The following is a 13,284-nucleotide window of genomic DNA, read 5'->3' as shown; positions in this document are numbered from 1 at the left end:
TTATTTCCACTTATAGCACATGCACGATCTTAAGTGGGTAATTTATTTATCTGGAGGTGTCACCTGCTGCTCTCTTCAACCGCTCCCTGATGCATTCCTGTGTTTGTTTCTGAGTGATAACCTTTAATCCAGCCCTTAAAGAACCAACAACCAGGCAATTTAATTAGATTATTTACCAACCTAATCGACCTAGACTCCAACTAAGATCGGACAGTATTGTTATATTTCCTTACAATGAACGTAAACAAAATATCGGCCTGATGAGCACATGCTGATCGAAGTCAGCGAGGTCAGCGATTCTGAGCTCGTAGTACACTCGACGCCTCGCTGCCAGCTCTGTAACTAAACATTTTCACAACTGACACGTCCACATGTGTTTGGCTCCTCGGGGGAGAAGAGCCAAGTTGGCTCCTGAAGCACGACGTCATCGCTACAGCTCGCTGCATCAACCTTTCTCGCATAATACATCCGGGGCCAAAGAAACCCAACACAAGAGTTACAGAGAAGGACGTTCTGGTAAAGTTAGAGAAAATTAGTCTTTAATACCTTAATTTTTTATATAAGACAGTGGAGAGAGTCAGAATCTGTAGAGAGGGGGAGGGGGGAAGACATGCAGGAAAAGAGCCACAGGTTGGATTCTAACCCGGGCTGCCCGCTCTCGAGGACTCTAACCTCTGTACAAAACTCAAACTTGTACTAAATAGGCGTAATAAAAACTTCAAGGTCACATATTCTGTAAAATCCTCTTCCTCATGTTCTTCTATCTCTAACATGTGTCTCTAGTCTGTCCACAAACCCCCCAATGATGAGAAAAGTCCATCCTCTCCGTCTTCTGCCTGTTCCACTTTTCAGAAAATGTGTGCTCAAACAGGCCGTTTGGAGATTTTCCCTTCATGACATCACAAAGGGCAGTAGCCCCTCCCCCAGGTGGGTGACACTCCCACAGCTAGGTGTTTGTTCTGCCCTCTGAGTCTGCCTTCGCACTGTAAACAATAGGACATGGAGCGAGAAAGCACCGAGTACACCCAAGCCCTTCCAGAGAGGGGGCGTGGTCAGACACAGCTCATTTACATATTTAAAAGTACAGACACAGAAACAGCCTGTTCTGAGCAGGGCTGAAATAGAGGGGTTTATAGACATGATCAAATACAGGATCAGAGTGGATTTAGAACAAGAAACTTCACACACATGTTTTGAGGAGCTCTGAGACTTATTTACACTGAAGAAGAGGAGGAGGATATGTGACCTTTAAGTAAAACTAAGAAATGAAATAATAATAAAACTTATGAAAGGGACTTAAATGAATGCTTATTTTGCAGCCTGTTTTCTGGATGTGAGAACTGGTACTTCTTTTCTATATCAAAGGTTATAAAAAATATCTTTTTAAGTTGCTGCACTGCCCCCCAGTGGTCTAAAAAATATTAATGACTGCAGATTTAAAGGTGCTTTCAGATAATGTAGCATAAATACTGTCCACTAGTAAATTAAAATAATTAGAAGAAAAGAGCAGCGACTTGAAAATGAATCGATTCAAAATGTTTAATTTAATTGTGATTTTGGGCAGAAAACCTGCTGCAGGCCTGCAGTGCAGCTGTGTGAACAATCCTCACTAATCACGAGGACTGTGTGTCGTTCCTTTCACAGCCTGGTGGTGTCACCTACACTAGAGCCCAGCACTGACCCCCACCCACCACCCCTCCCGACTAGACCCCACCCCCCGGGTCCCCCCTTTGATCCCACCTCTCTGGTTTCTCCGCTGCATCACACTAACCCCTTCTCTCACTCACAGTCCACCTCACCTCCCATGTCCCCCTGCAACCCTTTCCTTTCTCTGGTCCAGCACAACCCTTTCTATGAAGACATTCTAACCGCTAAGCCCCTAAAACCTTCGCTGCCTCCTCTGCCCTATCTTTCCAGTTCCCGGCCCCCCATAAGTCAACTTTTTCCACAGGCGAATAACAACGACTTAACCACACACCACTCCATCATCGGCACAGAGCCAAAGAACAAAGTGACGGCAAAAGTTGAGAAACGACCTCTTCCTCCGGTTCCTACAGAAGGGGAGAACGCTTTAAACAAGAAGTCAGCCAACCCTTTTACGACTGCAGGAGAGCTGGAGTCAGAGTGGGACGACTCCTTTGAAGCGTTCGCAGCTGGCAGGCTGCAGCCCCCCGAGGACCCGACCACAGATTGCAACACACAGCAAAACCTTCCCAGTGACCGTCCACTGGAACGCTGCGGAAATAAAGGAGCATTGCTTCCCATAACGGATGCTGATCAAAACACTAATGTGAATGAAGCGCTGCGTCATCAACCTTGCACAGAATTTGTATTGGAGGCACATAAAGCCGTCACTAACACTAACACACATCACTTTGACACGTTTGCACAATTCCTGGAGACGATCCCGGAGCACACAAGCTTTGAGAGTGACAATCTAACTTTAAATACTTTGTCTGCATGCACCGAAACTAATCAAGCTAACAGCACTACTAACACAACTGATTTAAAAGAAACGAGCCTGCATCAACCTCTGAGTCATGCATCGTCAGTAAAGCTCGACCGCAGCTCCCCGGATCCTAGCTCATCGGGTCTCGGCAGTTCTGCAGAAGAGGATTTCCTCTCCTGCCTCTCTTCCTACTCCGACAAATTCTCCCCGTCCTCCTCCGAGGAAACTGAGGCGCAGAACTTTGAGAGGGGCATCCTCAGCTTTGAGAAATCTCCTGAGTCAGCTGCGGTGAAGGATTTAAAGACAGTAGAGTCTGAAGATGACACTGCTGACAAGTCAGTGGATCTGTCTTTAGTTGATGTTACCCAGCACACTGTTATTCAGGACGGAGATGGATGTGAAAAGGTTGGATTGGACAGAGAATTGGAACCACAGCTTCCAGTGCTAATACATCTTCATCGTGTGATCACTGCAGAAGAGACTGGAACACAAGGGGGCCAAACTGAAGCACCAAAACTGTCAATATCTGACGTTTCTTTACAGGCTGAAAGCAATTTAAACAGTTTGGACGGGACGTTGGACCCACAGTTTTCAGCGTTCACACATCAGCAGACTGTAATTCCTGCAAAAGAGACGGGAACTGAAGCTGAAGACTTTTGGCTACAGAATCTCTCAGAACTACAGCCGAAACCAAACGTCTCTTTACGACCCATCGAAGAAAACGGAGAAGACATTTTGGGGGAATTCAGCGAATCTGTATCAGTTTCAGAAGTTTTAAATGATTCACCAGATCAAGAACTCTGCTCTGCACAACCGTTGTTACGCATCATAACGTCCTCCCCTGACCCGAACTCTGCAGAGCCGCTTGTTGAGATCACTACTTCAGAAAGGCGGGATACTAGCCGACAATCCCCGATACCCTTTGGGCTTCTTGGTGGTTTCCTCAACACGAGTAGCATAGCGATAAATACGAGCCGATGCATGGACGAAACACTGTTGCAAACACCGATGTCCGATAAGAGCAACAGCAGCTTTCTGCAAAGCCTTTATGTCAGCACCGACTCGCAGGCTTACCAAAGCTGTGTGTCCGACCCGGCCTCCAAATTCTCCAGCGAGTCTGAGACAAATGAGACTCTGGACTCTGTGAACTTAACGCTTTGTGGGGATCTGAGTGAAAGTCAGGCGACTGCTGAAGACGCTCAAGACGATGCAACCAAACCCGACTCCGCCCAATGTCATCAATCCTTCCCTAGAGCTTTGGACGATACAGAAACTCTCGAGCCAAGTTTTACTACGAGCAATATTTCAGGTGCTACTCTCCAACGCTCCCACTCTGAAGGCGACTTGACTTCTGCCTTCCAAGAGCTTCTCCTGCCCTCGTTTGGGAGCGATCCCGGTGCAATACAGGGTTCCTCTTCATCAGCTCAGCCCAGCCCCCCTGACCTCCCCTCTCTCGCCGCCTTTCCTCCCTCTGTAACTCCTGATCGTAGCAGCTCCCCCGTAGTGCTCTTTCCTCCCCCTTCTCTTGCCGACGCTACGGCGAGTTTACCAACCGGCGCGACACAAGCTACAGCGCCAAAGCCGGTGCCTCTGGAGACCGATTGGCAGCGGCAGGCGGGCTATCCGGAGGAGAACAGGTGAGGTTTGCACATGCTCAGTGTGTGGTGAAAAAAAAAAGGTGGAGGGGGGGAAGCGCTTTTCCCACTTGCCAGAAATTTCTATCCTGTCGTCTCTTCAGTCTCCCTTTGACGCTCTACTTCCGCCTGCTTTTCTTCTGTGGCGCCAACTCTCGAGGGGTTCCTATTTTGTGGTGTGACCTTCTCGTGTTCAACACACACACACACACACACACACACACACACACACACACACACACACACACACACACACACACACGCACACACACACACACTGGTGTTAACAGGACTCCTCTGCAGGTGTCTTGTGTGTGTCCTGGCTCGGTGGTAAGAGGAGGGGAAACAAAGCCTCGGGCCAATTAGCAGTTATTATTTTGCCCTGATTCCTCCCAACACACACACACACACACACACACACACACACACACACACCATCCCCCCGCCCCCACAGGGCCAGCTAGTGTTCTCACACAGCCACACTCATTTGCCAAGATCTCAACCACTAACCCGCCTGTATTTGAGGCAGAGAAGGTGTTGTTGTGTCATTTCCTTTTCACCTCGAGGTAATAACACATTTAACACAATTCTTCATGTTTGATTGCACTGACGCATGCAATTAAGTCTTTCAGTTTTGAGCTAATTTAATTTTAATTTTCACCAGTATTTCCCGTAATGAGGACTCTTTAACACATGTCTAACCTTCTCTACTCTTCATCACTAAAACGAAGGCTTTCTGGGTTCTCAGAGGTCGATCTTTAGCATCCATGTCTGCTGTCATTCTGGAGGTCTAGAGGTGATCTGTTACACTTAAACAAAGCTAAAAAACAAACAAATGTAACAGTTATTATTTTGAATGTACTGGAAAGTGACACTGGAAACTGTCTTCATCGTGTTATTGTCGAGCTGTTTTCACACACATGCACTCTCCACAGCAGCGTGCCCCTGAAGTCTCCCTGAGTGACTTTTGTCCCTGTTTAATGGGATTCGGGGGGGGGGGGTCTCATGAGGTACGGCATGATGTTAAGAAAAAAAAAACAGATGCTGCAGAAATCCAAGATGGTAGATGAAGCCACAGAGTCTGACACTGTAATGACTGTTTTTTTTGCCTTGATATCTAGTCTAGTTTTTCCTGTCAAAGCGTCTTTGAGTATTTAGAAAAGCGCTATATAAATCTGATTTATTATTATTATTCTACCCATCCTATAAAGGTCATCCGCCCTCACCAGTTTGCTCACACTGAATTCCTCTCACCTTAAATTACCGGCTGCATTCACACATCAGCTCGCCCCGACTTCACGCCTAAACTGAGCCGGGGAGCTGGCAGGAAAAAGTCAGAGTGAAGCATTCAGCGTTCACACATACTGCTCACCTCGGATGATGACATTTTCAGGAGTTTTGTGCTCGTTTGCAAACAGCTTATGTTTGAGAAGTTATTTTGCTTTAGACCTCCAGCAGGGCGGAGTGCATGGACTTCTTCATTAAACTCACTGAGGTTTTGTCCTTTAGTAAAAGAGATGACATGACTTTATATATGTGTGTGTTGTATGTTGTCGTCTCGTCCAGCCCCCACCCCGTGAAGCCCCTGACCACTGCCATGCTGGCTGAGGAGAAGCGGACTGAGGGCCGGTCAGTGCTGGCCACCGGCCTGGAGAAGCTCAAGTCCACCATCCACCCGGGGAGGAGCAGCAGCCAGATCAGTGAGCCGGAGCCGGAGAGGAAGAAGGTACAGTTTGTTTTTCAGCAACAACACTTCCCCTGCAGAGGCAAAACACAGAAACTATGTGCAACTATCCAGCAGATGTCGCCCTTGAGCACCAGCATGAAACCAAAACAACTGGCGCTGCATTGTTGTGTTAGCATGCTAATGCTAGCGATCTTTATTATGCTGGTATCTTCACACTGCATGTAAATTTACCTGAAATGAGCGTGATCTAGAAACACAGTTAAGCAGTGAGTACAGTATGTTATTCTTCTTTTCTCTAGTCCCTCAATTAAACAACTTTTATACACGAGGGGAGGAGTCAGCCGGCCGTCTGGGCGATGTAAACAAAGTGAAGATAGGACTCTGAAAACTCGGGTGTTACACCCATTGTAGACAGTCATGACTCACAGAGTTATCTTCAGAGGATATTCTTGATTTCTACATTTAAGTGTGAAAAGCCTTTGAATTTCTTTGTAAATCTGTTTTCATTCTGGCACTGATGAACATTTCTCACACATGCAGCTCGCAGCGGGACACTATCGGGGGGGGGGGTGTTCTCGAGGGGAGAGACTTGACGTAAGAAGAACAATGTGGAAGTGATGAACAAAGCAACAAAGCTGTGATGACATCAGGGACACATGTTGTTAATCATAGTGTCAATAACAGCGAAGAGGAACAGAAAACAAAATAAAGCAGTTTTATTACGAGCACTGGGATCGTCATCTCGTGCATAAAGTCTTACAGTCGTGCGGTCTCAGGATATAAACGTCATCATCCCCTCCGACTCCCTCGTGGTGGATTCTCCTGAATATTTCCTGCTGCGTTCTCATATCAGCGGGAACATTAACTAGGGAGCTGGAAGGAAACGTTCCAGGTAAAATGGTTTGTTTGTGCTCACACATTCAAGACTTCAGGAAGATGTCAGGAGTTTAATGCAAGTGGAAAATAACATTTTTCACAAGGATTGTAAAGCAGAAAACAGCAAACTATAAAAATTCAGTTAAAAATAAAGGTCAGAAAAGTATGCAAACACCTTGAAAGACAAACGGAAAACTATTCAAAGCTACATCTCTGAAATCATGCAGAGTTAATATTTGCACAATTAACTTACATAATCGAACACAAAATACCAACTGAGGTAGTGGGAGGCAAGCAATGCATGTTCTCTGTGAGGAAATAAAAGCTGTTTTTGTCAATGGAGTCTGGAAGTGTGAAGAGAGAGAGAGAGCTTAAGGTTGTTTGTGGCTCAATAAAGAAATCTTCTGGTATTGTAAAAAGTTATTTTTCTGAAGGGATCCTCTTACATTACAAAGCCTGTCGGCGCCTTTTCAACAGAGGATTACTTTGTCGTCACAACAGATTATTCTGAGGCTGCTTGATGAAGCTATTTCAAAAAGTTTCAAAACATATCTTACTTTCTGGATTAAAAGAACGTTAGGAAACAAAAAGGAAAAAAAAGATGCAGAATAGAATAGAATAGATGTTTATTGGCATTTGCACAGGTACAGGACAGTACAGGTACATTGGAATTTTTGTGCGTTTCTCCCTGAGTCAGCTTCTACAAAAAAGTTAAAATTATAAATATTATTGAAAAAAATTATAAGAAAAAAAGAGTAGTAAAGTACAAATAAAAAAAAAATAAGTTGTTGTTACAGCTAAGTAAATTCAAATAAACTGTACAGAAGCTATACACTGTATGAAAGCAAATAATATAATACAAAAAAAACACTATACAATGAAATGAAAATATAAATAGAAGGATGCAAAGCAACTCTAGCTCGCTGCCGCCTGTGACGGCGTTTCAACCTGAACTGATTTTGTCATTTTGACCCAGAACTATAAAGATTCAGAAGCAATGTTTAAATCTTGAATTTGTCTTCTCTCTGTGTCCAGTCTCTGACAGAAGGCGCCGGCTCGTATTACCACCTGACCCACAGCGAACTGGTCGCCCTGCTGTTGCAGCGGGAGGCGGAGCTGGAGAGGCAGAAGGCGGAGTTTGAGCGTCAGAAATTCCTGCTGGCCAAGCGGGAGGTGGAGCTGAAGAAGCTGAAGCCGCAGGTCAAAGATCTGGAGGACTACATAGACACGTTGCTGGTGCGGATCATGGAGCAGAAACCCACGCTCCTGCAAGTGCGCTCCAAGTTAAAGTGAGGAGGAAAGGGGTTTGCAGTTCACTCTAACCTCCACAACAGCTCTTTAGTCTTTTCACTGCTATGCTGTCCTTTTTGATACAAATATCTTAGAGCACTGAGAGATGTCGAGGAGATTGTTTTTTCCAGCCGGCATGCTTTTACTGTGCTGAGACGCGTCCTCGTGGAGGGGGTTCGGTACGGGGAGTTTCTGAATGTAGAGGGTCCTCAGGTTGTTTTCAGGTTCACACAGAAAGGTTGGTTTTTAAGTTCACAGAGGAGTGACACCCAGACGCTTCCCGATTGTAAAAAAAAAAAAGAAAAAAAAAAGAGTTTTCACCTCACCTGTCACTTCTATCACCTTATCTCACAAAAAAAGAGAGAAATGGTCGAGTCTCAATCCAGGACAACGTAAACCCCTCTCCAAAGGTTTTGCCGTCCGTCTGTCAGGAAGGGAGGAGTCACAGCGTCGCCTGTTTTATCTCATTAACCACAGATTCCATATTCTTTAAGTCAATGTTTGCAGTTTCTGCAGCGTTAGATTGATTAGATACCTTCCTTCCGGGCAGCCTTTGGTTTCAGTTCATTGCACAGCAGAATGAAAATCAACTTGCAGATACTTGAATCGTGCTCTGAACAAGCTTCTGTCACAGTGAACATGTTCAAGCCTTTGTTTCGTTTTTCACAGCAGCGTTCTGAAGGGAAAACACCTTATTGTTCAAAGACGTTAGATTCAGTTTAGAGAAAGAAATTCATGTATGAGCTCGATGACGGTCCTTTAAATTCATTAATTGTCATTTCATTTGAGAGATGTTTTTTTATTTAATGGACTTACCTTTTGGCTTAAAATTCAGAATGTCAGGGCGACGATGGGATGACGGTTGGTGTGCGCCCAATATATGAGGCTGTGGTCCTCCAAGCGGGCGGCCCGGGTTCAGATCTGACCTGCGGCCCCTTTCCCTCTCTCTCTCTCTCTCTCTCACTCTGATTTCCGACTCGGTCTACTCTCCGGTCTCTGCAATAAAGGCACTAAAAAAATCAGAAAAATTTTAATAATAATTCAGAAAGTCTCGACAACTGCAAGATAACGAGAAGCGGCCAATCCTCAAACTCTGGATGTCTGTGTCGTAGTTTAAACAATAAGCCGACCAACAAAACTGACGACTCGTTCATAAACAGTCTCCAAATCCATCGTACAAAACCAGTCAGACATTAGTGAACTGTACCGGATGTTTTTGAAGCAGACGATCAGGTTTCAGATTTGAGAAGCATCAAAGTTATCAGGACAGTCCCTTCTCCAAACTGCTGTATTACACAACACGTTAACACCGACTGCATCTTAAAGTAAACACATTCTGTTCACTGCAGCGGATCTCAAGCATGCTTCAAGTTTCTGCAAGTGTTTCTTCACGGTTCAGGGAGCGGGTCGACATTTTTTGAAAGCACCTTTGTTTGTTTTTGATGTGCAGATATTCAATCAGATGAAAGATAACGTTCTCATGTCAGTAATATAAACACTGAGGTGAAGCCAGGAAGCATTTAGCTTAGCTTCAGACAGGAAGTTGGAGGAAACGAGGAGCCGTGCTAACTGCAAAGCTCTGAAGATAAAACACCAATCATTTGACCTTAAAAATGAAAACGATTACAGAGACCAGGTTTGGCTTTAACAGCGGCAAGGTGCAGTTAAGGCAACCTCATGGTGACCACGACTGACTGTATATAAAAAAGGACGTCGCGCCTCCACCTCCTCCTGGTGCACAAAAGTGAAGCCAAATAATAAAAAACCCTGTGACATTCGCTGACATATTGTGCTGGTGATGTGATTTGGAGCGCCTTCCTCTAACCGAAAACACTCGTTTCACTTACAGATAAAACTTCAAATCTCCCTCAGGTTGTTTCAGTCCTCGAGTCGGTTTGAATCAAACACGATTATGGAACTTCAACAACACTTGTCAAGGTTTCTTTATTCGTCTCCCTAAGGAGAAATTTTGTCTTGGCTACTAGGAAATTGCTGCATGGACAATACATCAAAACAATATAAAAACAGTAATTACAAATGTGCAAAAACATTAGCTTGTCCCTGCTACAGCTTGTGTTAGCATTCGTTAAGTTAAATGCTAAACTGGTGCAAACAGTGTTGTAGTCGCCTCATTGCTCAACAGAGCTGTCAATCATAACCACATTCTTCTTATTTAGCATCAAATAACTAATTTAAATAAACTTCTAGGGAGAAACTTTAACAACAAAAACAATGTGTGAGAAACAGTTATTTAGTGTGTATTTGATTTTTATAGATTCACCTATTGTCCTATTGGTTAACGCAGAGGAGGCGGGGCTAATGACCTTTACTGTAGCCGGCCAGCAGGGGGAGCGCTAAATGTTTTGGCTTCACTTGAGGCGAGGTGTTTCGCTGTCCATTCTTCATACAGTCTAAGCTAAACAAATCACCTCCTTTACTTTAGAGATTTTGAAGTGTAATCGATCTTCTTGTCTGACTTCAGTAAATGTAACAAAATGAAAACCTGTTTATTATCTCGAGTTGACTGAAACAAAAAAGAAAACCAGTACAGACTCTAACGTCTCCATCTGGCACCAGTTCGTCCCGTCTGTGTTTACGTTGTTCTGGAGTGACTCTCTACAAACGTTCCCGGGTGAATATCGAGCGCTCTGACTAGTTATCGAAACCACAAAACCAAACGACGGCGTGCGAGCTCGGCCTCGCCGCGTGCGCGTCGCCGGGATCTGACTGTAGCTTCTGAATGTTCAAAAGTGTTCTTAGCCAGCGAGTGAATGGTTTGATTTTCTACGAGCGATGACGACTGCTGCTGTTTATCTTTTTGCTTGTTCCTCCTCTTCTTCTCTTTTTTTTTCTGTTCTATGGGCATGTCTTGAAATTACCCATGATGCTCAGCGTAATAAGCTAACTGATACTTGTGTGGGTCGCGGTGTTATCGGGCGAAGACAGTTATCACGCAGCGCGTCACAACTTCTCTGATCTCATGCTTCTGCCTTCCCGTGTTGTCAACACGACTCGACTTGATTCCCTCGCCTTCTCCCTCGCCTTCTCCCTCGCCCTCTCCTTCTCCCTCGCCCTCTCCTTCTCCCTCGCCCTCTCCTTCTCCCTCGCCCTTTCCTTCTCCCTCGCCTTCTCCCTCGCCCTTTCCTTCTCCCTCGCCCTCGCCCTCTCCTTCTCCCTCGCCCTTTCCTTCTCCCTCGCCTTCTCCCTTTCCTTCTCCCTCGCCCTTGCCTTCTCCCTCGCCCTCTCCCTCGCCTTCTCCTTCTCCCTCGCCTTCTCCCTTTCCTTCTCCCTCGCCCTTGCCTTCTCCCTCGCCCTCTCCCTCGCCTTCTCCCTCGCCCTCACCTTCTCCCTCGCCTTCTCCCTCGCCCTCACCTTCTCCCTCGCCCTCACCTTCTCCCTTGCCTTCTCCCTCGCCCTCGCCTTCTCCCTCGCCCTCTCCCTCTCCCTCGCCTTCTTCCTCGTCTTCGCCTTCTCCCTCGCTGTCCGTGTGTCACGTCCACTCCCGCTCGAGCACGCCGCATCACCTCTGCTTCCAGGTGTTACAAAGGGATATACGCCGTATTGAAATGCCAAACGCTGCCTTATTTTTTTGCTTTGTTTTAAAATAAATCTAGCACTTACTTTAACGTGTCGCGGCTCGGAGGGGCGGGGCTTAGAGAAAGAAAAAGCCATCTGTTCACCTCTTCCTACATATTCTGTTTAAATCACTGCACAAGAATAAAACCTGTATGCACATCGATGATCGAGAAAACGAGCAGCCTTGAGACTCTGAGTCGACGGAGCAGATCGACACACCATGAAGTATTCTGATATGAAGCCACTTTTTAATTCCTGGATGTTCTTGCACTTCCTGATCGTCAGAACGTAGCCCTGCTGTACCCGTCTGTCCGTAGCGGTATAGTTAGATCTACTTTACACCGTACTGCACTTTATAACCGCTCTGTGATTTAAGCACTCGGCCGTCTCTGACATCACCACAGTGAGCTCGAAGCATACAAAAAATAAAAAACATCCCAAAACAATCGAGTCGTCTCAGTTCTGCTGTAGAGACATATTTACATGTGACTCTTCTTCCATGTCTTCCATTTCGACCCTTTTCTTTCTGTCTTTCTTTTTTTAATTTAAGTATAAACCGATTGTATTTTGTCCTCGATTGTGTAGCGGGTGGAATGTGCTTAAGGTAGTGTGTTAAGATTGGAAAGTTTACAATCCGTGATGCAATTCTGTTTCACAAATTTTGTATATTTAATAAAGAATATTTTGTGTTTCTTGCTCACCGTATGTTTGGCTGTAAATCTTTCTTCAGTGTGTGTTTTGTTGTTGTTGTTGTTGTTTTTCTTCTTCGGCTCAATGTTACATCATGTTCAAAAGTTTCTACAAACCGTGGATTTTTGATGAGGAATAAATCAATAACCTCGTGATGAATCATTTTAAGGTTTCACATGAAAGGCTGCACAATAAATCGCAATAAATAAAACAATAGTATTTAAAGGAGCAGTATGTAACTCTGACACCTAGTGGTTAAAATGAACTGCAGTCTAAATTCTAAACCTCAGAGAGCTGTTTGTTATACGAGATATAACAAAATGAAATACGCATACGTGCCCGATAGCAACAAAGAAAAAGACAGTGCAGAGAAAACTCAGGAGAAAATGAGTTTTTGAAACGTCTCTGCAGAGCTAAAATGTTTGTTTTTTTAAGGATAATTACATATTGTTGTTGTGTTTTGTTTTTTATTTGTTCTAACTTGTGAGCTATGGGAAACTCCTGAATTTCCCCCAGAGGATGAATAAAGTAATCATCTATCTACCATAACAGAATAAGAAGCAGCTTTGCATCCAGAGGTTTTGTTAAGCTGAGGTCATATTTTTGAAATTTCTGATTCATCTTATCAGTTAAATACTTTCTTCACACCGCTACTAATAAACATTTTCTAATAAAACATCTGCAGCACAGAATCCTCTAACATACATACCTCGTGCATCCCGAGTGAAATCATGGTTCCTATATAATCTAATTACATGAGCCTGTATGTGAATGTGTCACACATTGAACGTCCCTCGTGGAATATCTGAGGATTTGTCAATATGTGATATTTACACTTGCTAAAGTGTGATACACATGTAATTAACGGGAAAAATGCTTCACATGATGGATTATAGGGCTTTTTTTTTTAAAATAATCGTACAATACTGGAATCTTTCTTTAACTTCTCAACATGTTTACTCGTCAAGTCAATCTGTAGCCCACAAATCCTCAGAACAAACCTCAGACATGAACTAAGGAAAGGTCTGTGATTGTTTAAATGCCATAATCTGCTCTTCAGATGTTGATTTCACTTCAGAGGA

General features: G+C 44.5%; 1 protein-coding gene across 2 annotated transcripts in view; it reads left to right on the top strand.

Moving 5' to 3' along the window:
- Positions 1-12,212, top strand: part of rab11fip5a (RAB11 family interacting protein 5a (class I)) — a 33,122-nt gene extending 20,910 nt beyond the window's left edge. Inside the window, exons 4-6 of one of the 2 annotated variants that reach the window (XM_020659408.3) lie at positions 1,645-4,086; positions 5,650-5,809; positions 7,682-12,212. In XM_020659408.3, the coding sequence (XP_020515064.2) occupies positions 1,645-4,086; positions 5,650-5,809; positions 7,682-7,939 (2,860 nt within the window). In that variant the 3' untranslated portion in view covers positions 7,940-12,212. The remainder of the gene's footprint in view (positions 1-1,644; positions 4,087-5,649; positions 5,810-7,681) is intronic. The other variant, XM_065966311.1, reaches the window with a different exon arrangement.
- Positions 12,213-13,284: the final 1,072 nt, after the last annotated feature.

This window comes from Labrus bergylta, chromosome 18 (genome assembly GCF_963930695.1).
Source record: "Labrus bergylta chromosome 18, fLabBer1.1, whole genome shotgun sequence".
NCBI classification, from domain to species: domain Eukaryota; kingdom Metazoa; phylum Chordata; class Actinopteri; order Labriformes; family Labridae; genus Labrus; species Labrus bergylta.
The sequence above is the reverse complement of the archived record's forward strand: the minus strand, read 5'-3'. Positions and strand labels throughout refer to the sequence as shown.